The following is a 25,336-nucleotide window of genomic DNA, read 5'->3' on the forward strand; positions in this document are numbered from 1 at the left end:
ACCTATACATATATGATGGAGATGTGAATAAAACAAAACTATTCGCTTGTCTAGCTGCCTTCCTTGCAACAATAGAAAAGTGGCTTTACACATTCTCTATGGCTCAGGTAAGAAATTGTTTGGAGGTATGAAGACTCCCTAATTTAATTACATTGGGAAACCTCTATATTTCTCGCCCGTATGGTTGGCGGACACAGCAAGACCTTGGGTATAGCTGATGCCACTAAGAGGCGACACAAAAAAACTTTGTCCCTCCTACCAGCTATACCCCCTCAGGCAGTGAACTAAATCAGTTTTTAGCTTAGTGTCTGCAGGAGGCAGACATGTTAAGTGTTTTTCAGTAGCATTTTGAACCTCAATGTTCCCCGGCAAGGTTCACAGCATCCCGGCTCTCGGCGTCCCGGACAGTCTTCTCAAGTATCCTACCTTTGAATTATCTTTTTATTTGCGGTCATCGCTCCTCCATAATTGGCCCTCTGCTATATTCCACTTGTGCTGAGATTAATCCCAGGTTACGTTCCTCTTAGCCTTAGCTCCGACAGCGGACGGATGGAGGGTCTGCGTCCTCTCTAGAACAGCCCAGGTATTCCGGGCGTCAGGTTCCCACAGGTTAGTAGTTTGCCTGCTTTTAGCAGTAACACACAGTGCTTTCCTCTTGGCTTTTCTCGCCTGTTCCTTACTCCTGTAGGGATCGAGTCGTACTCCCTTGACCTAGAACAACACTTGTAATTCTCCATCGGCAATTGTTTCTTTCCTAGAACGCCAGGAACGCTTTCAGCCTTATCTTTGTCTAACAAGGGATAGCGAGCATTAATGGCTATCCGCGATGCAGTCTGTGCTTATTAGCGCCCTCTGGCAGCAGGCTAGTGTCTATTTTTTTTTCTGGCCCCTCCCTTCTGGGTACTGCTCTAGAGCCTCCCACGGTCTTGCTGTGTCCCCCAGTGATATGGATGAGAAAACAGGTTTTTGGTATAACTTACCGTAAGATTACTTTCTCGTCACGTTCATTAGGGGATGCTGCGCTCACCCAGGTGCTTATACTGGCGCTGACGTCTGTTCTACGGCGTCCCTTGCTCCGGTCTTACTCTCCCTAGAACTATCGTTCTGCATATAGCCTGTATGGCGCAACATCAGATGTTTGTCTGTTATCTACTGCTTACATACAAACTGATTTAGTTCAGTACCTGACGGGGTATAGCTGGTAGGACGGACGAGCTCTATGGCAGGGGCCCCCAACTCCAGTCCTCAGGGACCACCAACAGGTCATGTTTTCAGGATATCCTATGGTAAGAACACCTGTGGCAATGTCTGAGGCACCGACAATAATGACATCACCTGTGCAATACTGAGGAAATACTGAAAACATGACCTGTTGGGGGTCCCTGAGGACTGGAGTTGGGGAACACTGAGCTATGGGATATCCTTGGGCCATATGCTCAGAAAACTTTAAAGAGATCCAAAATGCTGCTGATAACTTCTCCTCTGGGTTAAGTCATCAATAGTTGATCGGCTGGGGCCTACCATTCAAGACTCCGGCCAAGCCTCTAATTGGGCAGCTGTTGCCAGTGCTGGGATGTACTGTAATCGGAGCAGCTCTGATCCCTGTGTAGTGGCCGGTGCTTGTAACTGCAAGCAAAACTGTAATTGAATTCAATGGGAGCCACTCCTGTAGTTACAAGTGCCAGCGACTACGGGGTGGGGAAGCGGCTTCCGCCCTGACCCCTGGGTGTAGCCGCCAGGGCTGTGAAGTCGGTCCCATTTTGGTGGAGTTTGGTGGAAATGTACCAACTCCAGCTTTTAAAATATAGATTTATATTCTATTCAATTCAGGATTGGAGGTGAGCGATTTGTATATGTGTGTATGGATGTACCGCCACGAATTCTGCAGCAATAACCCTCCATAGACATGCCATGTAAAGCGGAAAACGGGTGGTTTTTTTTGTGCCCCCCCCCCCCCCCCCCACACACACACACACACTTTCCCTGGGGAGTATTGCAGCATGTTCGAATTTGTGTGGAAAAATGCACAGCGGCTTCCATTACAGTCAGTGGAAGCCGTCCATCCCGATACTCCGTGTTGTGAGTGCAGCAGAAGTATCACGGGAATTTGCATTGCCACAGATCTGGTGAGGTGAGTATAGGGTCTCTGGGGGGACGCCGTGTCTGATTCCGCTGCGATATTCCGCAGTCAGAATCCGACCCAGCCGTGGGCATCAGGCCATACTGTATACCGTGACTGGAGTAATTTCTACTAAATGACTGCCTAAACGAAGGGCTTACACTATGCAAGGGAAGGAGACAGTATATGGGGGTAGAAGGTGCTCCTGCTGGGTCACTGTAGGTTGTAGGCTTGTCTGAAGAGCTGGGTTTTCAGGCTCCTTGGAGAGTGAGGTAAAGTATAGAGTACCCCGACGCTCCAGGAAGTAAATGTACGACCTGGAGCGGGAAGGGGTTAAACTCGCAAAAAAATGATTGTCAACCTCAAATACTCATTGTCAAAACAAAAAATTAAAAGTCCCTCCCTTAGAAGTTGTGGGTGTCAAAGGCTCTGCACATAATTGGCATCATGAAACCAAATATCCTTCAGCCAAGCAGCTGCAAAAAGACTCCGACAGACACTGGGGTGTAACGATGGCGTCCCTCTCTGGATGTCAGACAACTAAACAGAGCCACTCGTGCTTGTTGGGCAATCAGACGCTCCTCTCTACTGGTGGTCTGTCGGGGCATCCTGAGCCCGGTCACCTTGTGTGCCCTCACACACCCACTGGTCCCAACACTCCCTAACAGTCTTGTCAGACGCTCCTCTCTACTGGTGGTCTGTAGGGGGCGTCCTGAGCCCGGTCACCTTGTGTGCCCTCACACACCCACTGGTCCTAACACCTCCTAATAGTCTGGTCAGACGCTCCTCTCTACTGGTGGTCTGTAGGAGGAGGTGTCCTGAGTCCGGTCACCTTGTTTGCCCCCATCCACTGGTCCCAACACCTCCTAACAGTCTGGTCAGACATTCCTCTCTACTGGTGGTCTGTAGGGGGCGTCCTGAGCCCGGTCGCCTTGTTTGCCCCCATCCACTGGTCTTAACACCTCCTAACAGTCTGGTCAGAACGGCCGGTGGGGAACAATTCATCGATACGACCATCCAGCTTCTCACACCCCAATAAAGCGCCCCCCTCTGGTAATGGGCTGAAATCTCTTCTCTGTGTCGTAGAGGCGTCTAGTGGCCAACAAGCTCTACAAGTGGGAGAAGAGGTCACTACACACAAGGAGCCTCCGAGAGCCTCTTATAGGCCAAGGGGGGAACCACTTTTAGGGCCTCCGGTGACAAGACCGTCCATCTAATCACCACAACTCTCATCATTTACAGATCTGCCTGAGATGGAGCTGCAGGATGACTTTTGCAGCAAAACGATACATTTTTCTGGGGGCGGATTTCTTACTTTTTTTTTTTTTAATTTACAAAGTGTATGTGTTTTTAAGTGGGGAAAAAATGTGTTTCTTCCCCAAGGGGATCCGTAGATTTAAATAGTAGCAGCAGTAGGTGGTCTTCCTTCCCTTCTGGGTCTGCATTAGCTCTTCTAACGTTACACACTAGTGGCCCGTTGCAGTGCAGCCGCCGTTGTCCTTGTATTACTCCTTCTCAAGCTTCACAAATCCTGTAATGTATGTATTCAATCATAATTATACACCGGGCTGCCGCTGTAATGTAGCGCTGTGCGTGAGGCTTAACGAGATGCTGGGTCACCACAAGCTGCTGCTAGTTGGAATATTTTATTTAAAAAAAATAATAAAATTTCGGTCTTTGTTCTGCCTGGCTACTCTGCGGCCGGCCAGCCGTTCTCCTCTTGTGACCTCGATGCCCTTTCTTGTTACAGTGGCGATGGCACGATGAGGAAAAACATTGATGTGTGGAAAAAATGGACAACGCTGAACAGTTTGCAGCTGCATGGGTAAGTGTGACCTTCAGGAGGGGCGCGGTGGCCGGACGGCGCTTCTACAGAGTACTTGTATGGAACATCGTGCCGTGTGAGAATGACCTCGGTACTGGTTGTCCATCTGCCCCTCGCCCCTATACACTTTCACAGTATCAGACTATTAGAAGAGAAATCTTGTTTCTCCAAGACTTCCACACATCACCCCACCGCCAGGAATTGACTGCCAGTGGGTACAGGTAAATACAATAACCACTGCCATACAATGGGGGCGGGGAGGGGCAATCCCCCCACACCCACCACCCCTACCACTGTTAAGCCCCCTACATGCCACGATCTATGTAGATCGCGGCATGTAAAGAGTTCAGTGGGAGCGTAATCCCTCTGTCATCATATCCTCTCGTGTGGCGCAGGGTGTTAAGGCAGCAGAAATGTGGTCCTCAGCTCTCGCTCACGACCTGAAGGTTAGCAGATCAATCCCCGCATTGATTAGCCGGCTCAAGGTTGCCTCTACCTTCTATCCTCACTGGGGGGGTAATAAATTACCTGAAAGCGCTGCAAAATAATTTGGTGCAATACAATAACGAGATTTATTTATTTTTTTTATGCTGTATGATTGACGCAGTAAAAAATAAAATTAAACAATGGTGCAATTGATGTGTGTTGTCTCCCTGCTCTCAAAGCCTTAATACATTATATGCACCCAAAAAATGGTACCAATAGAAAAGATAGTCGCCTCACAAAAAAAGCCTGTATACGGCCATGTCAATAGTTGTCCTTATGGCCAGAATAGGCGGAGTCCTTAGAGGGGTTACAGTCATTGCTTACTATTCACTTTCTAGGCGCAAAACATATTGCTACTCCCATAAAGGATCATTTTTATTTGGACCATTTTTGTATAAACACTGGCAGACGTCTGCCACCAAAAATGGTCAATTTCTGCGCTGCTTCTTTTTGTGTTTTTTTTTTTTTTTTTTTTTTTTTTTTTGAAAACCCACTGTACTAGCAAAATTTTAATGCTTATTAAAACAAGCTGTTAGTTACCACCGGTTACCTTCCATTTACCCATACCCATATACGTTGCTGAAACTTTGACATTAGCTTTGACTTTAACCCTTTGCAATCCAATTTTGGATTCAGGGTTTCCTAGGGGTCTTTCTCTTTCTGCTATTATACAATGGCGCCATCTGCTGGCTAGAGCCAGTACTGCGGTATGGGACATGCTGGAGAGGCCCCCTGACAACAGAGTGGCCAGTAATATACAGTAAGAATACCCTGCTGGACGTCTTCCGACATCGGAGCTGTACAGCCTTCAATCAGAATGTCTTTAGATGTCAGATAGTGGATTGGAAAGGGTTAAACAGCTCAAAAGTAGTTGGATGCAAGTGACTTAATATTGTTACATACCAGTTTTAACAGCCTTAAAGGCCCTGTATACACTGTCTGTCTAGAGAGATTGGGGAATTTCAGGTTCGGTGTAAATCTGATTCTGACCAGCCTAAAACTTTTTGTCCAAATTTGGCAAACCAACCAAGCTGTTAGAATTGACAGCTGCATTTAGAGGGTTTACAGCCACTATCAACATAGCTCTTGCGGGCGGATGTCCGCTGTCACAGATGTTTGATACTGACAGTGTATGAAGCGGGATCACCTCCCGATATCTGTCAATACCAACCCCGCCACTGGAGGGTGTACATGTACACTCTGTATCATCAGGGGGTGAACCCTTTCCAAACCACTGTCTGATGTCTTCAGACATTCTAATTGAAGGCTGCACAGCTCTGATGTCGGAAGACGTCCGGCAGGGTATTCTTACTGTAGATTACTGGCCGCTCTGTTGTTGTGGGCCTTTCCAGCATGTCACATACCGCAGTACTGGCTCTAGCCAGCAGATGGTGCCATTGTATAATGGCAGAAAGAGAGAGCCCCCTAGGAAACCCTGAATCTAAAACTGGATTGCAAAGGGTTAACTTTGACACCTTTTATCATGGATAAAATAACTCATAGATTTGTAATTAGTGAACTCTGAGTAATTCGAGTCGACCATTTCTGAACCGTAAGGCGCTGTGCCCGGTATGCACTGAAGTGGCTTACGGCTCTCGAGTGAGTCCACAGGGCCACTGCGGATAGCTGATCACCCCCCCCCCCCCCCCACTGAGCTGATCTAGTTGACTTCTGCTAAGGATAGGTCATCCATATCTTTAATAGCCCATGATATCGTCTGTATGGCAAAACCACCCCAGCTATTAATGAGATCCCTAATTGCACCAGAAATAATTAGGATTGTTTTGTATTGATAATGTTCCGGTTTTGATTCCCTTCTGTTGATGTGAAGTGCTGATTTATTAATGTATTCGGTTGATGTCGGTAGATGAGACTCGCAGCCTGCAGTCGTGTTTTGCTGAAATCTTTTGAAATCTGCTTTAAGTTGTTGTTAACCTTCATTTTTCTTTTTCTAGGTTACAGATTAGGATTGCTACCCGTGGTGTGGAACAGCTGGCGGAAGGGGGAAGGATGGTGTATTCAACGTGCTCGCTCAATCCCATTGAAGATGAAGCCGTCATAGCCTCCCTGCTGGAGAAGAGTGAAGGCAAGGCCAAACACTATCAGTCTTAGAGAGAAGTAACCCATCCGAATGACCGGGAACGAAATGTCAGAATGTTCTGAGAATAGCCTTCATCCGTCTGCTGTGATGTTACGCTTCTCGGTAGACAGTCTAGTGTTTCACTATATTGTGTGTTAATTGGGTCTGATAGGGCTACCACAGCCCACTTATGACCTAGGTTACGTTGGTTGACCTCCTATGTTGGATGAGCCGATGCTGCGTTTGCTGCATTGGGTAGTTGGACGCTACGGTTGCCAGGGCATGCTCCACGTTTTTGTACTCTGCCCCCATGGACCCATATACTCTGAGAGTAGGCCGCTTTCACATAGTCAAAATGCCACTCAGTACTTTACATACAGGCAACAGTTTTGAGTGTGGTGTCCATAATGTGGGCAGAGAAATGCCCGTCTAGATGTGGGCAAAATTACTTTTTCTGTTGATCATTTAGGTGACGGTGAGCGATGTTTTTTGGAAAGCTTCTCCAGCCATTACAGATATATCGCACACTCTCTACTGATATGTCAGGAAGGGCATTGTTTCTCCTTAGGGAGAGCACCTAGAGTGAGCAGACTTATAAGGCCATCCATGATCCTCTGGGAAATATGCAAATGTGAAGGTGGAACAATACCTCTGCAGCGCCACTTATTGGAAGGCAGCATTCTTGCAAGTCAATCTTAGACTTTTTAGCAAGCCTTGTAACAATGACTGGGAATTAAGACAGCTGTTTCGGGGTGATTGCCCCTCATCAGTGTGCTGTAGGTTTCTGGCTTGGCTAGTGAGAGGTTAATAGACGTGGGTCAGGAAGGATATAGTTTCCCCTTATGGAGAGCACCTCGGTATGAGGACTCTAGTGATCATTATCACTGACTGTATCGTGTAATGAGTATTGCTAGAGAAGCGGTCAGCATATTTTAACCTGATCTGGTATGGACAGGATAGGGGCGGTGTACTCTTGTACTAGATCTGTGGAGCGTTTTGCCACTCCATAGTAATCCATTCTTAGGCCGGCTTCACACCGCTGTATATGAATAGGACCCATTGATTACAATGGGCTCGTCAACAAATTCACGTGTTTTTTGTTTTTTTTCCAGCGCATTTGAGCACCAAAACGCCCTCTAGATGTCAATGGGTATGCGCAAATGCACGCACAATACGCTATACGTAAAAGGCTGCATAATTGCGCAGGTAGCAGACCACCTCTTGCACGCAGACTAATTAGCAATGTCAATGGCTTTTAGCATCAGTGCTCTTTTTTTTTTTTTTTTTTTTTTTTTATTATACGTCGATGCGCGCAAAAAAAAGCCCCCGTTCATTCCACAAATACGCTGTGCTCGTATGAAGCCGTCCTTGTTCATCCAGTGACTAGGCAGACGCAGTTTTAGCTAATTCCATAGGATGTATCGTAGCGTTGCTTAGCACTCACCCAATTAACATTTTTGACCATCTTTTCAGTTGGATCTCATTGACCCCTAGTGTATTTTATCTGAGTTTTGCATTTGTGTTTCTCTTTGTTAAGCCACAATTTTGGAGTACACGATAAAAGTCTGAATGCTTCACTGGAATGTTTTCTGTGCTTTAAGATGCACTCCCAGTTTTGGCTTAAAAAAGACAATGCAAAATGCTGTTAATTGTGTGACCTGAAGCCTCCATGTCGTCAGGGCTTCCTGGTACATCAGTCACTCTAGGCTCAGCATGGTCTGTACTACGCGGCACTCACAGCTGAGGCGGGACTTGGTCTAATATCGTAAAAAAAATATAAAGTGTGTGTGTGTGTGTGTGTGTGTGTGTGTGTGTGTGTAATATATATATATATAATATTTTTTAGAAAAAATAAGGCGTTAAAATTTAAGGCGTTCTCCTTTTCTTTAGGATCTCTTGAGCTTGTTGATGTATCATCAGAGCTTCCTGGCTTAAAGTGGATGCCTGGGATAATCCATTGGAAGGCAAGTGTTTTTAACTTTATATGGACAACACACTATTCTGCTGCTATTGCTCTAGTATCCTGTTGTACTGCCTCTAGCTTGGATACAAGATGTGATACGGACGGGCATTGAGGCTCTAGTACCCTGTTGTACCGCCTGTGGCTTGGATTCAAGATGTGATATGGGCAGGCATGGAGGCTCTAGTACCCTGTTGTACCACCTCTAGCTTGGATACATGATGTGATATGGGCGGGCATGGAGGCTCTAGTACCCTGTTGTACCGCCTCTAGCTTGGATACAAGATGTGATACGGGCGGGCATGGAGGCTCTAGTACCCTGCTGTACCGCCTCTAGCTTGGATACAAGATGTGATACGGGCGGGCATGGAGGCTCTAGTACCCTGTTGAGCCATGTCTAGCTATGATGTAAGATGTGATACGGCCGGGCATGGAGGTATATAACTCCCGTATGGTATCCAGCTGCATATTGCTTAGCCTATAAGTTTGCACAATCTAGAGGTAGTCGACCTTGACATCCCACATGATCCCATATGTGTTGGCAATAAATCTGGTCTGACAATGTTGTGGGCACATTTGTGACCCCCTTGTGTGTGCAGCCAAGCATTATCCTGCTGGAAGCCGCCATGAGAGGAACCCATGTGGCTGCAGGACGTCCTAAACATATCGCTGAGCTGTCATTGTCCCTCGTACCACTACTAGGGGGGACCGACTGTCATATGCAATGTATCCCCAGACATTCACACCAGCAGGGGGCAGTGTGCCAGCTCCACAGCAAAAGCTGGTTTGAGGTGCTTGTCTGTAGCTCTCCAGACAAACATGGCTGTCGTCGGGGCCCAAAGTAAATGTAGATTTGTCACTGAAGACAACTCGTTTCCACTCTGTAGCTGTCCCGTCTTATTGTTCGTGACACCATTGCAAACGAAGGAGACAGTAGGTGGGTGTCAAAGGCAATACATGTAATGGGCACCATGAAAGCAAATATCCTTCAGCCAAGTGCCTGGAAATGGTTCTGACAGACCTGAGAGCCTCTAGTGGTGAATGATCAGACTATCCCCATCTACTGGTGGTCTGTCAAGCGCCTTCTGAGCCTAGTTGCCCTTACACATCCACTGGTCCCAACACCTCCTAACAGTCTGGTCAGACGCTCCTCTCAACTGGTGGTCTGTCGGGGGCCCTGAGCCCGGTCACCTTGTGTGCCCCCACACATCCACTGGACCCAACATCCCCTAACAGTCTGGTCAGACGCTCCTCTCTACTGGTGGTCTGTAGGGGGCGTCCTGAGCCCGGTCACCTTGTGTGCCCTCACACATCCACTGGACCCAACATCCCCTAACAGTCTGGTCAGACGCTCCTCTCTACTGGTGGTCTGTCGGGGTGTCCTGAGCCCGGTCACCTTGTGTGGCCCCATACATCCACCGGTCCCAATACCCCCTAACAGTCTGGTCAGATGCTGCTCTCTACTGGTGGTCTGTAGGGGGCGTCCTGAGTCCGGTCGCCTTGTGTGCCCTCACACATCCACTGGTCCCAACACCACCTAACCGTCCGGACAGAACGACCTGGTGGGGGACAATTTATGGATACGACCATCCAGCTTCTCACATCCCAATAATGCGCTCCTCTCAGACTAACCGGTAACGGGGCGACATCTCTTCTGTGTCGTAGAGGCGTCTAGTGGTCAACAAGCTGTCCTTTTCTTTTTTTTTTTTTTTTACAAAGTATATTCTAATAGGAAAACTTCAGTTGCCAGCATTGTAAAACAACTTTTCTCTTAACAGGTAATGACAAAAGAAGGCCAGTGGTTTGACAAGTGGGAAGATGTGCCCACAAGTAGACATACTCAAATACGACCAACAATGTTTCCTCGAGATGAAGCGAAAATGAAGGAAATGAACCTGCAGCGCTGGTAGGCGGCTTCTATGGCACTATGCAGAAAAGTAAACTTCATAAGATTAATATTGGTGGTCTCTCATGTTTCTGGCTCTAATAGCTGGTTGATGTTGAATGCTGATCGGTTCTTGGTTCTGTGACTTGTTGGATCATGTAGTAACGGACGTTAGAAGATGGCTCATTTGCCTTGAGGCTAGGATGTTGTAAGTTTGCTTCGGCTTTAACCCACAGAATCTGACGTACGGTTCAGCTCTGGTAGAACGCTCCCCTCTTGTATCTTAGTTCTGCTTCCAATGACTTGGGGATCCACAGATCAAACTCTTCCATCTTGGGCTCACCAGGGGGCTGGAGTTTTGGCACAACTAAAGAGGCAGATGTTTGATCGGACTTTCCTAAGTCTAAGATGACCTATAGAGAAACTGTCTTGGACTCCGTCATCCAATTCCCTTTTCTGTTTCAGTTTAAGAATATTGCCCCATCATCAGAATACCGGTGGATTCTTTGTAGCCGTGTTTCTAAAGAAGGCTCCGATGCCGTGGAACAGAAGACAACCCAAGGTGACCTGCACTGGAATGTCGGGGGAGCTCGATGTTCAGAGTTATGTCAACTTTAGCTGAAACTTTGTGTTTTTCAAATCCATTTGTGCAAAAGCGATAGATGGAACCTTTTAAAGCTTTCTAAACTCGGCCCTGCTCAAGGTTTGTCTAGAAGGCCGGATTCACATTTGCAACAGTTTTTTGAGGAATGGGTGTTGCGTATTTGTTTGCACAACTGCACTTTTGCTGTACTTTTTTTGCATGAGCAAGCACATGCAAAATAACCCGTCCCGATGCCCTCCGCCAATGAGATGGCCCATTGGTTTCAGGAGTTTAAAAAGCTCTTTTCATGCACAAATGCCCTATTTTCTGTGTATAGCGCATGCAAAATTTTGTGCGCAAATACGTCAACTTGAAAGCGGCCACGGGGTTGTGTAGGTTATGGGCTTTTCTGAAGAGATGAGTTTTCAGGTTCACTTTGACTGCCTTGAAGGTGGGGCGAGCCTAATTGATTAGGGGTTTCAGAGCATGGTGCACACACGGGAGACGTCTTGGAGACTGTGAGGAGCAAAGGAGTAACTGGGGAGTAGGTCAGATGTGTGGAGGGGGGGCAGGTTGGGGACTGTCTTGTACTGAGGTTGATGGTCGGGTCGTCACAAAGTGATTTGAAACTTTCAACCAATAAGGCCGCACTTAAAAGTCTGCTGAATGAGAAATGCTAATATCTTTGTAAATGTAAAACCTATGTAATTACCAAACTATCACCGTTGCTTACAGTATGGCAATTTTGGGTGAAATTTAGTTATGTTTTCAAATTCGGGGTTTGAAAAGAAAAACTACAAAAGCCTGTTCAGAACAGAAGCTACGTCAAGACTAACTTTGCAAATGCATTGATTCGTATTGTGACATGGTCCTGAGTTACAGCCGGTCTTCTGGCTCATCTTCATCGCGGCCTGCAGGATTCAGAAGTTGAATCTCCAAGTATTTCCTGCTGGTTCAGTGTCTGCACAGAGCTGGCTCTACTGACTTGCATTTTGGCAAGTGAACTCCTCATGGCCCTTTTAGCTCCTGACTATTGCACTGGACCTGGGGAGGAGTGATGGCGCCACACTGGGAAGGTAGTGCGCAACGGAGGGCAGCTTGTATGTGTATATTAATCACGCTAACCCCTTCCTCTACCAGCGACAGGACTTCTAAGAGCGGGACTGGGTGGGTTACAACACGGGAGGTTAGAGCGGCCGCCCCCATCTTTCCTACTGTAATTCACCATTGTCTCTGAAGACCCTCTGAATAACTTATGTATCCTTGAATGCCCTGTGATATTTACTTCTCCTCTCCACAAGATGTGATGCTTTCTTCCTTTGTGTTGTTATAATGCTGTAGTCTGAGATCAGCGCTGCTTTCTTGCAGGCGCTGCGGAGAGCTCCTGCCATTGTGCCAGCCGTACCGGTAGTTGCGGCAGATGTCACCGACGCCTCCGAGGAGCCGGCAGTGGTTACACACGGTGGCGAGAATGATTCTACTAAAAAGGACAGCGTGTGCGGGTGAGTTATTAAGGCACTCGCTGTAAGTCGTAGGCCTTGCTGACACCGGATGTGAACCGCCGGATCCCTGTTGGGTTCTTCCAACATGGCACTGCCCGTTTAGTCCATGGTCGAGCCCCGGCGTGCAGCAGCCTGACGGATGTCCCTCCAAGAATTATGTCATGCCGTATGAACTGTGCCGCGGATTCCCATAGTATTAGGGTTTTTGCGGTCCAGTACAAGCTGAATCAAATTAAAGAGGTTATTCCATGAAATAATTTTATTGCCTCCCGGATAGATGTTAAGTGATTGATTTGTGGGGTCTGACTGCTGGGACCCCCAAGGATCACGGGCACAGCACACCTCCGAGTCCACCAGGTGAGGGGAGTGGTAGTGCGCATGTGTAGCCGCCGCGCTATGCACAGTCTATGGCGATAGCTGAGCATCCTGCTTAGCAAGGTGTTTGTCCCATAGAAGTGAATGGAAAGGTGGTCACTCGTGCCCAGCACCTCTCCATTCACCTTCCGGACCAGAAGTGTCCTGGGGGTGTCGGTGGTCGGACCCCCAGTGATCAATCGCCTATCTTGTGTGTAAGTGATAATCTTGATGGGATAACCTCTATAAGGGGAGAGAAGCTTATTTGTATAGCCCCCCCCCCCCACATTTATTCCGCAGCGCCTTCAGGTAATTTTTTTTAACAATATCGCGCCTTCTGTGATTTTTATTTTAAATGTCAAATGCTGAAAAACTGTAAAAATACTACTTATAAAAAAATGTTGCTGACCGCACGATTTGCGCTCACACCGTTCTGCTTTCCTGTATGCAGGCCCCCACCGTCTAAGAAAATGAAGTTATTTGGATTTAAGGAAGATCCTTTTGTTTTTCTGTCGAAGGACGATCCGATATTCCCCATCATACAGTAAGTCGTTATTTTGTGCTTTTGCAGCAGAATCATATAAAAAAACGAGGACAAATGGGGGGGTCTGTTCTGCCGCGCTTCCTGCGTGAAAACCTTGCCGCAGCACTCGGCCCTCACATGGCGAAGAAGGCCGCATACAAAGCGTGGTGTACTGCAAGCTCCAAAACACCTACTGGGCATATCGGAGGTCTCTGGAGCTTTCAGTACAATGTATGGGCCCACCGCGGCCGTGTCTGCAGGCACTTGTAGAGCGGGGGGCCGCGGGCAATGTTGGTTTTTAATCCATATACATCAACAAGTAGCCTATTGAAGTCCACACGTTTGTTGCCCAACAGTCTTACTTGCTGTGCCCGCCTTGGCGCCGTGGCCACATCGGGCTGCGGTCGGAGGACATCTTTGCAGGCTTTGAGCAGATCTGTAATTGTGATGCATTCTCTCTCTTTCACAACATTTTTTGGGAAGTCTAATTACGTTTTCATTGGCAGGAAATTTTATGCCCTAGATCCGTCTTTTCCACAGCAAAATCTCTTGACTCGTACCCAAGAAGGGAAGAAGAAGCAACTCTACATGGTCTCCAAGGAGCTGAGGAACGTGCTGCTTCACAACAGTGAGAAGATGAAGGTATTCTTTCATACTTCTTCCCTGTGGAGACTTGTCACCATCTTTAACCCCTTAAGGACGAAGCATGGTAAATATACGGCGCTTGGTCCTGGGGCTTTAATTTGATAGAAATACAATGTAAATGACCCCCAGAGGTCTCCTATGACATCACAGGGGACATGGATGGTAAAAAGAATACTTACAAAAATAACTAAAAAAACTACAGAATGAAATCTAAAGTAAACTGTCGCCGTCTGCATCCTGTAATCCAAAACTACACACGTTATATATCAAGACATTGGAAACCAAATGAGGAATTCATTCCCATACTTTATTTTAGTGTAAGCTTTTTATTCTTAACACAACCTTAGGGTGCCTTCAGACGGCCGTATATCGGAAGGAGGCTGCTCCCGGCTCTACCAGCCTCCTCCCCCTGCAGAGAGGGACGCCGTATATTGGCGCCCCGGCTGATATACGGCCATCTGAAGGCGCCCTTAAAACTGAAAAAAACAAAATCTGTGAAAAAAATATATTAAAAAATAGCGCTACATGTCACGGAAAAAAATGCAATAAAAATGTAGCTGAAGGGGAAAAACTGTCAGTAAAACCACCGCATGGGTACAATTCCTTAAGGGGTTAAAGTGGTTGCTTCGTCTTTACTGCCTGTTCTCTAAAAGCAGTCATCTGCTGTCAGCTGTCACTGCCAGAGATTTCTCGAGTCCGGCGAGTTGGGAGATGGTGCTGCTCTGAGATGACCGTCCGGTTTTAGTTTTTTATTTTATTTTTTTGTTTTTTTTCTGATTTTTGCATTATACAGACCATTTGGATGACTTTCTAGTCGCAAACACTAAAAGAAGGAAAAAGTCTCCTGATGGGATGGCGATTATTGCCTTATGAAACCAGTAACTGTTTGTTCCTCTAACTGTAGACGAGCGGCGGGTTCAGCGGTGCCTGGAGAAGTGCCAATTTGTCTTGTTTTTTGTTGGGTGATTACTGCCTGACTGTGAGGTCAGCGTGACCGACGCGCACCTACTGCTCACCAGTACAGAGCTGACAACACACATTATAGACGTCTGCAGAAGTACCTCCGCCGTGCTGCTCGGCGCTCAGTGCAGCCCCCATGGCTGTGTGCACTTCATCTGGGGGCGTTCATGTTATATGACTTGTAGATGGATATCCGTGCATCAGGACTTCCCGGCTGCATTACACTGAATGGCTAGAATAGGTCATTATGAGAGATGAGCGAGCATACTCGGATAAGTACTACTCGCTCGAGTAATGTGCTTTATCCGAGTATCGCTGTGCTCGGGTCTGAAGATTCGGGTGCCGCTGCGGCTGACAGGTGAGTCGCAGCGGGGAGCGGGGCAGAGCGGGCGGGAGAGAGGGAGAGAAAGATCTTACCTCCGTTCCTCCCCGCTCTCCCCTGCAGCTCCCCGCTCCGTGCCGGCACCCGAATCTTCAGGGACGAGCACAGCGATACTCGGATAAAGCAAATTACTCGAGCGAGTAGTGCTTTTCCAAGTACGCTCGCTCATCTCTAGTCATTATGTAAGATTCCTGACGGTACCTTTTAATAGAAGTGTCATTTTTAAATGTGTTTTTACTAATCCATTACTAACGACCCTAATCCATAAGCCAGTGCTCCAGCCCCGTCACTGTAGGTTTTGGCACTCAGGACTGCAGTAGTTAAAGGGCTTGTCCAGTTTAGAAAAAAACAAAAACCTTTCCATATGTCCTATTATACAAGTCTACTTTTAACCCTTTCCAATCCAATGTCGGGCCTGCCCCGACATCATAATTTCCCTCCACAGCTCCGATGTCGGGGAAGGCCCGACACTGCAGTGCAGGAGTGGATCTGCACCCGATCGTCAGACACATCAGGTGCAGATCCACTTCTGCACTGGTCCTCATCGAGGACCCCCGAGGAGAAGCCAGAAAGGGTTTTTAACCCTTTCTGCCTTCTCCTTTACATATTATATAGCGCTCAATTAGCGCTATGCAATGCCTAGAGATTCCGGCCGGCGATCATGTGACCGCCGGTGTTACCTGACCCCCAGCGGTCACATGAACGCCGAGCCGGGAGCCGGCACCGTGGGGGAACCTGCTTACCTGTCCGGTGTCTTCCGCATTCTCCCTTCTGTCTCCCGGCTCGGCGATCATGTGACCGCTGGATGCCACCTGACCCCAGCGGTCACATGATCGCCGAGCCGGGAGGCAGAAGGAGAATGTGGAAGACGCCGGACAGGTAAGCAAGATCCCCCACGGTGCAGTGAGCACCTGCACCCTCCTGAACTCTGTCAGTTCAGGAGGGTGCAGGGAAATGTATTTTTTTCTCACCCATTCTCCCCAGCTGCAATTTATTTGGAGCTGGGGAGAATGGGTGAGAAAAAATAAATGGATTGGAAAGGGTTAATATAGGTGGATCCCCTGTTTGGGATCCCCATCTCTTGGCCACGGTAGTGTGCAGTTACAAAAGGCCTGTCTCGCTCTGGCGGACCGCTCCTGCGTTACACAGACATCCCCTTGATTACAGTGGATCCTGTGCAATGCTTAAAGAGGTTTTCCAGGCAACCGGGCTACAAAGGGTCAGAGTGGAAGCTGTTGCTCCGACCCGTGTGTAGTGGCCCACGCTTGTAATTGCAGGTGCAGCTCTCATTGAAATCATTGAGAGCTGACCTACAATTATGAGCGCCGGCCACTACACACGGGTCGGAGCAGCAGCTTCCAATCCTGGTATAGCCCGGCACCAACAGCCAACACTGCCTGGAAAACCCCTTCTCCCGTGAGACATTAAAGCATAAAGTGACACACAGCTGTACCTGCACAAGGAGCAGCGGGTCCATTACCTGTATGCTACAAACTAGGTGCCAAGGAAAATGCAGATCTACTAAGGGGTGACTGAGCCACCATCTAAAATATCGTTTTGCCTCCGTTTTCAGGTAATAAATACTGGTATAAAGGTGCTGTGTCGGAATAATGACGGGGAGCAGTACGGCTGCGCCTACCGCCTCGCGCAGGAGGTAATGTGTCCGTGACTATGTATGTAAATGTTCTCCAGCAGTGAAGCGACCTGCTTTATTACTGCGCAGCTCACGCCTTGACGTGTAAACGCTCCAGATATTCATGTTTTTGTCTTTTTTTCCCCCCCATTTCCAGGGAATCTATACGATTTATCCTTTCATAAGGTCCAGAGTTGTGACCGTTTCTGTAGATGATATCAAGATTCTTCTCACTCAGGAAAATCCCTTCATGAGTAAATTCTGCAGCGAAACACAAAAGCAGACGAAGGATTTAGGTTGGTAAAAACCGGTGTCTTACTAGTCCCTGTATGTAGCGGAGCCCACTGGACTGGGTCAGGGGGGCCCGGGGCATGCCCCTCCCACTGCTCGCTCATGGCGCTGTTTGGCTTAGGAGAGGGGGGGCTGTGGGACCACCTGCAGATCACTTGGGTGCATCAGCACTAATGACCACTAGAATGGTTGAGGGTTTGTATGATACTATGTTCTAGGGGTTCAGGCCTCTTTACACGACCATATGCGTTTACACTCGGCCGATCGGGGCTTAAAATCGTATGAATGAAGGAATAGCCGCTATCAGGTCGGAGCTTTAGCCGCATTTTCCCGTCCATTCATGCGGACGGCTGCTGCGTATCGGCGAAAAGACACGCTGCAGTGTGGAAATCTCTCGGTTGGCCGAAATACTCGGAATGACTTGTAATGGTTAAATAGGGTCAGCTGTCCTCCTTTCCCGGCGTTGAACGCAACTCAACTCCCTCCCCCTCCCTTTTTTTCTATGGGAGCCTCCAGCGTATCTTGGCAAAAGATAGGGCAAGACCTATCTTTTCACACAGCGTGTAAAATCAGTCGCCGAAGTCGTGTTAATCTCAAAGTGGTGACTTTACATGGCTAGAAGTTGCTGATCTGAATGAATACATTGGAAACCAATGCTTCAGAGGGTTGCGATTTTTTTTATTTTTTATTTTTTTCTTCTTTCCCCCCCGCCCCCCCCCCCCATCTTCCTCAACAAGGCTACATTAGTCAAGTATATATGGCTGTGTGAGTAAGGCTGAAATGCAACCTGTCGCCTCTCTACAGCGCTGTAAACTACGTTATGGTGCTGTCACGGCACAGGAAGCCTGGTGTTTTTTTTTATACTCGCCCGATCCAGCGCTGTCACCCTCTTAAAATCCTGCGCATTGAAAAACCTGACTCTTTAGAGTCCCATGCGCATGCTGTTATACAAGTCAATGAGAGAAGCACGCACAGAACTCTGAAGAGGGTAACATTTTGCAGTGCCGCTGGATCACAGAGGGTCAGAGTAAGGCCACTTTGGCACGGGCGACAAAATCGTGCGATTCTCTCGCGATGCGACAGTGTTACAAATTGCATATATGAGGAGCCCATGGTTTCTATTGGGTTCTTTCACATGAGTGACAATGTGAGAATACAAAATAGCGGCAAGCTCTATACAGCCCAGATTTGTAATGTCTTGTAGCCCATGTTTCCCTATGGAGCCTTCATTTCTGTTGCATCGCACAAAAATGCAGTTTTCGTGCGGTGCGATGCAACTTTTACAGTAGGAAGTCCTACTGTTTGTCCCTAAAATAAACCCTAGCTACATGTAACTTAAAAAAAATAAAAAAATACACCAGCTAACAGGCGCTGTCCACTCCGCCGCACTTCTTTTCCTCCGGCAGTTCTGCGGCACTTGCTTGTAGTCTCCAGCCAGCGCTTCCTGGTCAGGGGGTTTCAAAAATCCCACCTTCAGGAAGCACTGTCTCTGATTGCGAGGGCTGTAATTGGTTCATCGAGCGCTGCAGTGATTGGCTGAGCCTCTGCGCTCGAGAACTGATCAGAGCCAGCGCTTCCTGGAGGCGGGGTCTTTGAAACCCCTGAGCAGGAAGCGCTGGCAGAAGACTAAAGACAAGTGCCGGAGCTTCAGGAGGAGAAGTGCGTTGGAGAGGACAGCGCCTGTGAGGTCAGGTGTTGCTTTTTTGTTTTTTTTTTTCTACATGTAGCTAGGGCTTTTTTATGGAATGGGGCTTAGATGTCACAAATCCTGGCAAAAGAGCGCCACAAAATTGTGATGTCGCCTTGAGAAAATGCAGCAATCTCACACAGAAGACAGATGCAATATTGCTGCGTTTTTTTCTCATGGCGAGATCGCTGTCACCCGTAAAGCCTAAAAGATTTGCTCATCCGGCTCCCCTCAGTTCATGGTGCTGTGGGGATGTGACTGCTTCCCTTCGACTTTGTCAGATATTTTCCCTCTATATGCTGCTCCGCCTTAGAGCAGGAGGGATGGGCTCAGCTTCACCAGCCGCCCATGTGGGTGGCAGACTAGAGTTCTTGGACATCATTCTGGAGATACTATCCCGGCTGCTGAAGAGCGCCTCTCCTCCTCCTGTGCCTCTCCTCCTCCTGCGCCTCTCCTCCTCCTGCGCCTCTCCTCCTCCTGTGCCTCTCCTCCTCCTGTGCCTCTCCTCCTCCTGTGCCTCTCCTCCTCCTGTGCCTCTCCTCCTCCTGTGCCTCTCCTCCTCCTGTGCCTCTCCTCCTCCTGTGCCTCTCCTCCTCCTGTGCCTCTCCTCCTCCTGTGCCTCTCCTCCTCCTGTGCCTCTCATATTCGTTCTCAGTTACACCCTCCACTAGCAGACAAACTACGCCGGGGCACGATGGCCTGTAAACCTGCCACTACACCAAAATGATATAATGTGTAATACAGCCGCCGTCCTGTCACTACCAAGATATATATAGTTTTTCCACAGATTATACGGCCAAGATATGACATTTTGAATATCCGGACATATATATATAATATATATATATATATATATATATATATATATAGATAGATAGATAGAATATCTATCTATCTATCTATCTATCTATCTATCTATCTATCTGCTAGAATGCAGCGGGCAATAGGATATCCACATATGGGTCTTTTTGCCAAACTTTGACACTCGCTATTTCCTCTATGTATGATGGTGTCCTGTACCCCATAATGCATCTGCACCCGCATAGTTAGGCGTCTAGGAGACCACCCATGTTGGGTTAGTTTCCAAATAAGAGAGATGGAATAATACCTCTGCAGTGCCACCTATTGGAAGGCAGCATTCTTGCAAGTGAATGTTAGACTCTTTATACAAACCTTGTAACAATGACTGGAAATTGAAATCCAAGCCAGAATCCGTACACAGACAGCTGTTTCGGGGTGTTTGCCCCTCCTCGGTGTGCAGTAGGTTTCTGGCTTGACATGGGTCAGGAACACCATCTTTTCTTCTTGGGGAGAGCACCTAGAAGGTGAGTGTGGAGACTTATAAGGCCATTCATGCTCCCCTGGGGAATATACAAATAAGGGAGATGGAGCAATACCTCTGCAGTTCAGACCAGCCGTCTGGTATCGGTTCCCCTCTGTATTCTGTTTTTACGTCCCTGGCGTGCGTTACATATGCTTGTTAGAAGACGATGTAGCAGAGTAGTAGCATTGCGTTGGTCGGCATTGTTACATTGCAGCACGGTGCTCTTCAGTTCACATCCGTCCTAGGGCAATATTGGTAACAAGCTGTTGAATGGTCTCCTGTGGATTTCCTCCCACTTGGTAAAGACTTACTGATTAGGTTAATTGACTCCTCTTTAAAGTATTGTGAAATGTTCAAAATGCAGTTCTTTTTCCTGCGGCTTCTCAATCCTGTCCGTCCCGGCTGTTGTGTAACACAATGGTGTTCAAGAGCTTAAAGACTCTGCAGCAGAAGGCCCCGGGATTAAAAGGGAAATCTAGGTTTGCTTTCCTCCTGCCTGCCACATCCAGCACTTCTTGTCAATGTCAAGTGTTGTCGGCGTGCCAATCTCTTGTATAACCACAATGCTCCCTAATTGCGATAGAACTCCTCTTTTCATAGACGTTCCACAAGACTTGTTTAGAAGCTTGTAGGCCTCCAGCGCTGAACCGTTCTCATTGGCTGGAAGTGAACTGGACTGTAAACTTTTAGAGTGATTTGTTTTATTTTAATCTTTTCAGCTATGGGAAGTATAATCCTGAAATATGAACCAGATCCACAGTAAGTAACCCGAATTTGTAATGCATGTCCATGTTATGTGCACTTTTCTTGCTTTAACCCCTTAGTGACGCCCAATACACCTTTTTACGACTGTTATTAATGAACGTTCAACCACCACATACATCTTTTCAAGGCGCTGTCTTGGCTGACTACTGACAGCCCAGCTCCTGTTCTAACCACCAGGACCAGAGAACCTCAGATCCTGGCAGTTTAACCCCTTCCATACCACAGTCAATAGCATGTAAGCAGATGAAAGGGGAAAGGGGCTCCTTCTATTTGATCCAAAGACTCCAATAGCAGCCTGAATCATGACAAAGGACTCCATGGCTGCCATGTAACTCTGCTCATTAGACCTTGCCTCTTGCATAGTTTAATAAGCTTCTGCCATAGGCTTAGTAGAACGCAGTACTTAAGTAATGCAGTGTACTATCCTAATGATTGAACAATAGTATCTTCAAGCCCCTTTGAGAAACAAAATGGTATCAATAAAGTTTTTTTTTGTTTGTTTGTTTTTTAATCCAAAACTTTTCAAATGGGTAAAATACCCCCCAACTTTCAGAACCTCAATATGTAATAGATATTACTGTGTCCGTAACGACCCAGGCATGGAAAATATTTTATTTACCGTGCATAGCGAATGCTGTAGAGTTTTACATTTCCGGTACTGCTATTTTACTTTTACTTAAAATGACGGAGATTCAAAATTTTTTTTTTTATTGTGCAAAAGTAGTAGAAAATCTAATCTCTACAAGCTGTATCGCAGTAATCATGCTGATCCAGAGCAGTAAGAAAACTTCAACCCCTCCATGGAGGGGTGGGGGTGGGGATTTTGAAAAGTTATCACCTATGTACCCCAATATGATGACCTATTTACATTCTTTTTTTATAATCTACATTCTGTCTTGTAATGTAAAACACAAGTGCCATCTGTTTTTAGGAAACCTGAGACTCTTCAGTGCCCCATAGTTCTGTGCGGGTGGCGGGGTAAAACATCCATTCGTTCCTTTGTGCCAAAGAACGAGAGAGTGCATTACTTGAGTATGATTGGAGTCGACGTCTTCAAGAACAAGGAAGCTACCGATGATGCATCTCTGGATCCTGCAGCCTCACTAGACCAGCAGGACCCTGAGGATGTGGACCTTGGTTGTATGAAGGAAGAGCCGGATGAGGCAGGAGACGGGGATCTGGAACCTGAGAACATTGTCTGCAGTGATGGAAAGCGAGATGAAGACTCGGCTTGTGCGGCTGAATCTGCTGCCGATGTCACGAGTCGTGAGAGCCATTAACAATATGAACACTCGGTGCAGTCGGGAAAGTCTCCATTTTATGGTTTTGACTGCATTTAATTTTTTTATTTCTGTAAGTATGGTTTAAACTTTCCAGCCAGAGTTCATACAGAGCTCGAGTCCATTGTGAGTGTCCTTACAAATAAAGACGATTTGTTTAAAATTAGCAATATAGTATGTAAGGCTGAAAAAGACAGCTGTCCATCCAGTGCAGCCTATTCTCCTGCTTTGTTTCAGAGGAAGGCAGAAACTTCCACTGAGGTAGAAGCCAATTTTCCTCACTTTTGGGGGAAAAAAAATTCCTTCCTGACTCCAAATCTGACAATCAGAGTAATCCCCGGATCACCGACCCTTCTGAAGTAATCAGTGATATAACTTGTAACACTCAAGAAAGGCGTCCAGATTCCACTTGTACTCTTTTATTGAGTTCACCATCACCACGTCCTCAGGCAGAGAGTTCCACAGTCTCACTGCTCTTACAGTAAAGAACCCCCTTCTATGTTGGTGATGAAACCTTTCCTCTCGATGTAGAGGGCGCCCCCTTGTTACAGTCTCTCTTTGGGTATTGTAGTCCGCCCATTCCATTTATTACTTTAGTTGCCGCCTTTGTACCCGCTCAAGCTCTAATATGTCCTTCTTGAGTACCGCTGCCCCAAACTGTCCACAATATTCCATGTGTGGTCTGACCAGTGACTTGTAAGAAGGAAGAACAATGTTCTTGTCATGCGCCCCCAGACCTCTTTTGATGTCCCCCATGATTCTATTTGCCTTGGCAGCAGCTGCCTGACACTGGTTGCCACTGTTAAAGGGGTATTCCGGGTACAATTTCTTTGTCCCCCCTCCCCAAGTTTTACCCACTGGTTGTCCTAGAACCAGAATATTGTGTACAGTTTTGGGCACGGTACTCGTAAGACATCACAGCTTGAGCGGGTTCAGAAAAAGTGGGAAGGTTTAAAGTTTTTCGTTCTATGAGATACCAGTAAGTTCCATTTTCTCCTATTTTCATTGATGTGCAGATTGTGTTCCTGTATTCTGTAGTTTGTTTTATAATTAAATCTCCGCTGCTGCTCCGTTTTTTAATAACCCTGTATTTCCTCTGCCCATGTGCATAACCTTACATTTTTCAATGTTAAACCTGCTTTTGCTACTTTTCTATCCACCCCACCCCCCTACTTCTCCAGAGCCATTTTATAGCACCTTGCCTCCTCCTTACACAGTTTTGTATCCTCTGTAAATATTGGTATCTTACTGTGCAATCCTTCAACCAGGTCATTAATAAACATACAGGGTGTAGTCAAAAAGACTGATTCACTGCAATATCTCAATACTGCTGTACTATAGCGCAGAAATGGCATACTTGGCTAGGAAGGCATGGGTGCTCTACATGATGGTGTGGCACACAGGCCCTTGGCGACCCCAGAACATGGATTTTAATTTGTGTTGTGCCCCCTCAAGAGGGAGTGAAACACATTTGTAAAGTTGAAGAGTAGCATGTGAGAATCAGAACTTTATTATCCGTGTCTTTCTAAGTTGCGTGAGACTGCTTCCATGACGGAAATAAGGAATATGGAAGAATATCTCTGCAGCGCCACCTATTGGAAGGCAGCATACCTGCAAGTCAATGTCAGACTTAAAAAAAAAAAAATCATTAGGACAATGACTTGGATTTGTGAGCCAAAGCCAGAATAACCATACACAGACTGCTGTTTTTGGGGTGATTCCCCCTCATTTAGTTTGCAGCAAGTTTCTGGAAAGCATACTAAGTGGCGGCCGCCTCCTGCTGCGTGCAAGGCACCTGAAAGATGTATAAAGTTCACAGCTGCCATATTACCGATGCTGGACTATCATCATTTCACATTTATTGGCTGCGTTAATCAAAAATTGCCATTAAGTAGAAGTTGTTTTTAGACACATTTCTAATTCTTTGCTGTACATTTTTGTATATTGGCATTTAACTGTTCCAATTGGTAACATATTTGATCCTAATTCTCCCATTTTTAAGGATCTGTTTCATCCTTCCAATCTGAAAAAAATCGGCGCTGTTCAACCTTTTTCCTGCCAATGATGGGTCGTTCCTGGCATTGCTCACCAGCTGAGCCCATGCAGCAGCGGCACTCGACTTCTGTTTTACATGTAGCAGTTACTTTATTTCCGTGTAACAGACGTACACAAAAGGGAGGACGACGCGATGTAACAGATGACAGCCGTTCGGCGTCTCCTGATGGGTTTTTCTAGCTTTACATATCTACATTTTACCAGCTACCGCCCTGATTGTTATAGAAGCCATCCCTGCTGGACCAATTCTACAATCGGAGAAGAAACGGTAACGAGGAGAGGGTTTTACAGCAGGCTAATGGCTCACAACTTCCACTTTTGAATAGAGGTTATCCTGTTAATCTAATAAATGCCAATTAAACTTTTGCACTTGCTCTTTTATATAGTTTCTGTAACAAACCCAAGTGCAGAAGCGACCTGCCTTTTTCGCATTTAAATATCTCTTGCGTCTGATAGAAACATATTTTCTGAGAGGGTTTCAAATGGGTTAGAAAAAAACTGCTGGTCCAGAGGAAGGCAAAAGAAAAACAGCAAGCCAATTAGCGCCTATAGAGGAAGAAAAATTCCTTCCTGACTCCATAATGACAGCCAGAGTAATCCCTGGATCAACATTTGAGATAAACGCACTGGTCACCTAATGTCTATATCCTGTAGTATCATAGCGCTCTAGTATGTTAGGCTGAAGGGAGACAATGCTCATCTAGTTCAGCCTGTTTCAACCCCCTTGTTGATCCAGAGGAAGGCAAAAAAAAACAAGAGGCAGAAGCCAATTAGCCCATTCGGGGAGAAAAATTCCTTCCCGACTCCATAATGGCAGTCAGACTAATCCCTGGATCAACCTTTGATAGTTCCTACCTGAATGTAAGACCCGGATCAACAGTCCACTGACCACCTAATGTCTATATCCTGTAATATCATAGCGCTCTAGAAAGGCGTCTAGTCCCCTCTTAAACTCCCCTATGGATTTCCCCATCACCACATCCTCAGGCAGAGTGTT

General features: G+C 46.8%; 1 protein-coding gene across 1 annotated transcript in view; it reads left to right on the forward strand.

The window, feature by feature from the left end:
* Positions 1–24,713, forward strand: part of NSUN2 (NOP2/Sun RNA methyltransferase 2) — a 34,833-nt gene extending 10,120 nt beyond the window's left edge. The window contains exons 8-19 of the mRNA XM_066579209.1: positions 3,870–3,944; positions 6,386–6,516; positions 8,401–8,474; positions 10,249–10,376; positions 10,821–10,917; positions 12,307–12,440; positions 13,246–13,338; positions 13,824–13,959; positions 16,878–16,958; positions 17,095–17,233; positions 20,959–20,998; positions 21,936–24,713. Of these exons, the coding sequence (XP_066435306.1) occupies positions 3,870–3,944; positions 6,386–6,516; positions 8,401–8,474; positions 10,249–10,376; positions 10,821–10,917; positions 12,307–12,440; positions 13,246–13,338; positions 13,824–13,959; positions 16,878–16,958; positions 17,095–17,233; positions 20,959–20,998; positions 21,936–22,284 (1,477 nt within the window). The 3' untranslated portion in view covers positions 22,285–24,713. The remainder of the gene's footprint in view (positions 1–3,869; positions 3,945–6,385; positions 6,517–8,400; positions 8,475–10,248; positions 10,377–10,820; positions 10,918–12,306; positions 12,441–13,245; positions 13,339–13,823; positions 13,960–16,877; positions 16,959–17,094; positions 17,234–20,958; positions 20,999–21,935) is intronic.
* The last annotated feature ends 623 nt before the right edge of the window (positions 24,714–25,336 follow it).

Source organism: Eleutherodactylus coqui, chromosome 9, assembly GCF_035609145.1.
Source record: "Eleutherodactylus coqui strain aEleCoq1 chromosome 9, aEleCoq1.hap1, whole genome shotgun sequence".
Classification (NCBI taxonomy): Eukaryota; Metazoa; Chordata; class Amphibia; order Anura; family Eleutherodactylidae; genus Eleutherodactylus; species Eleutherodactylus coqui.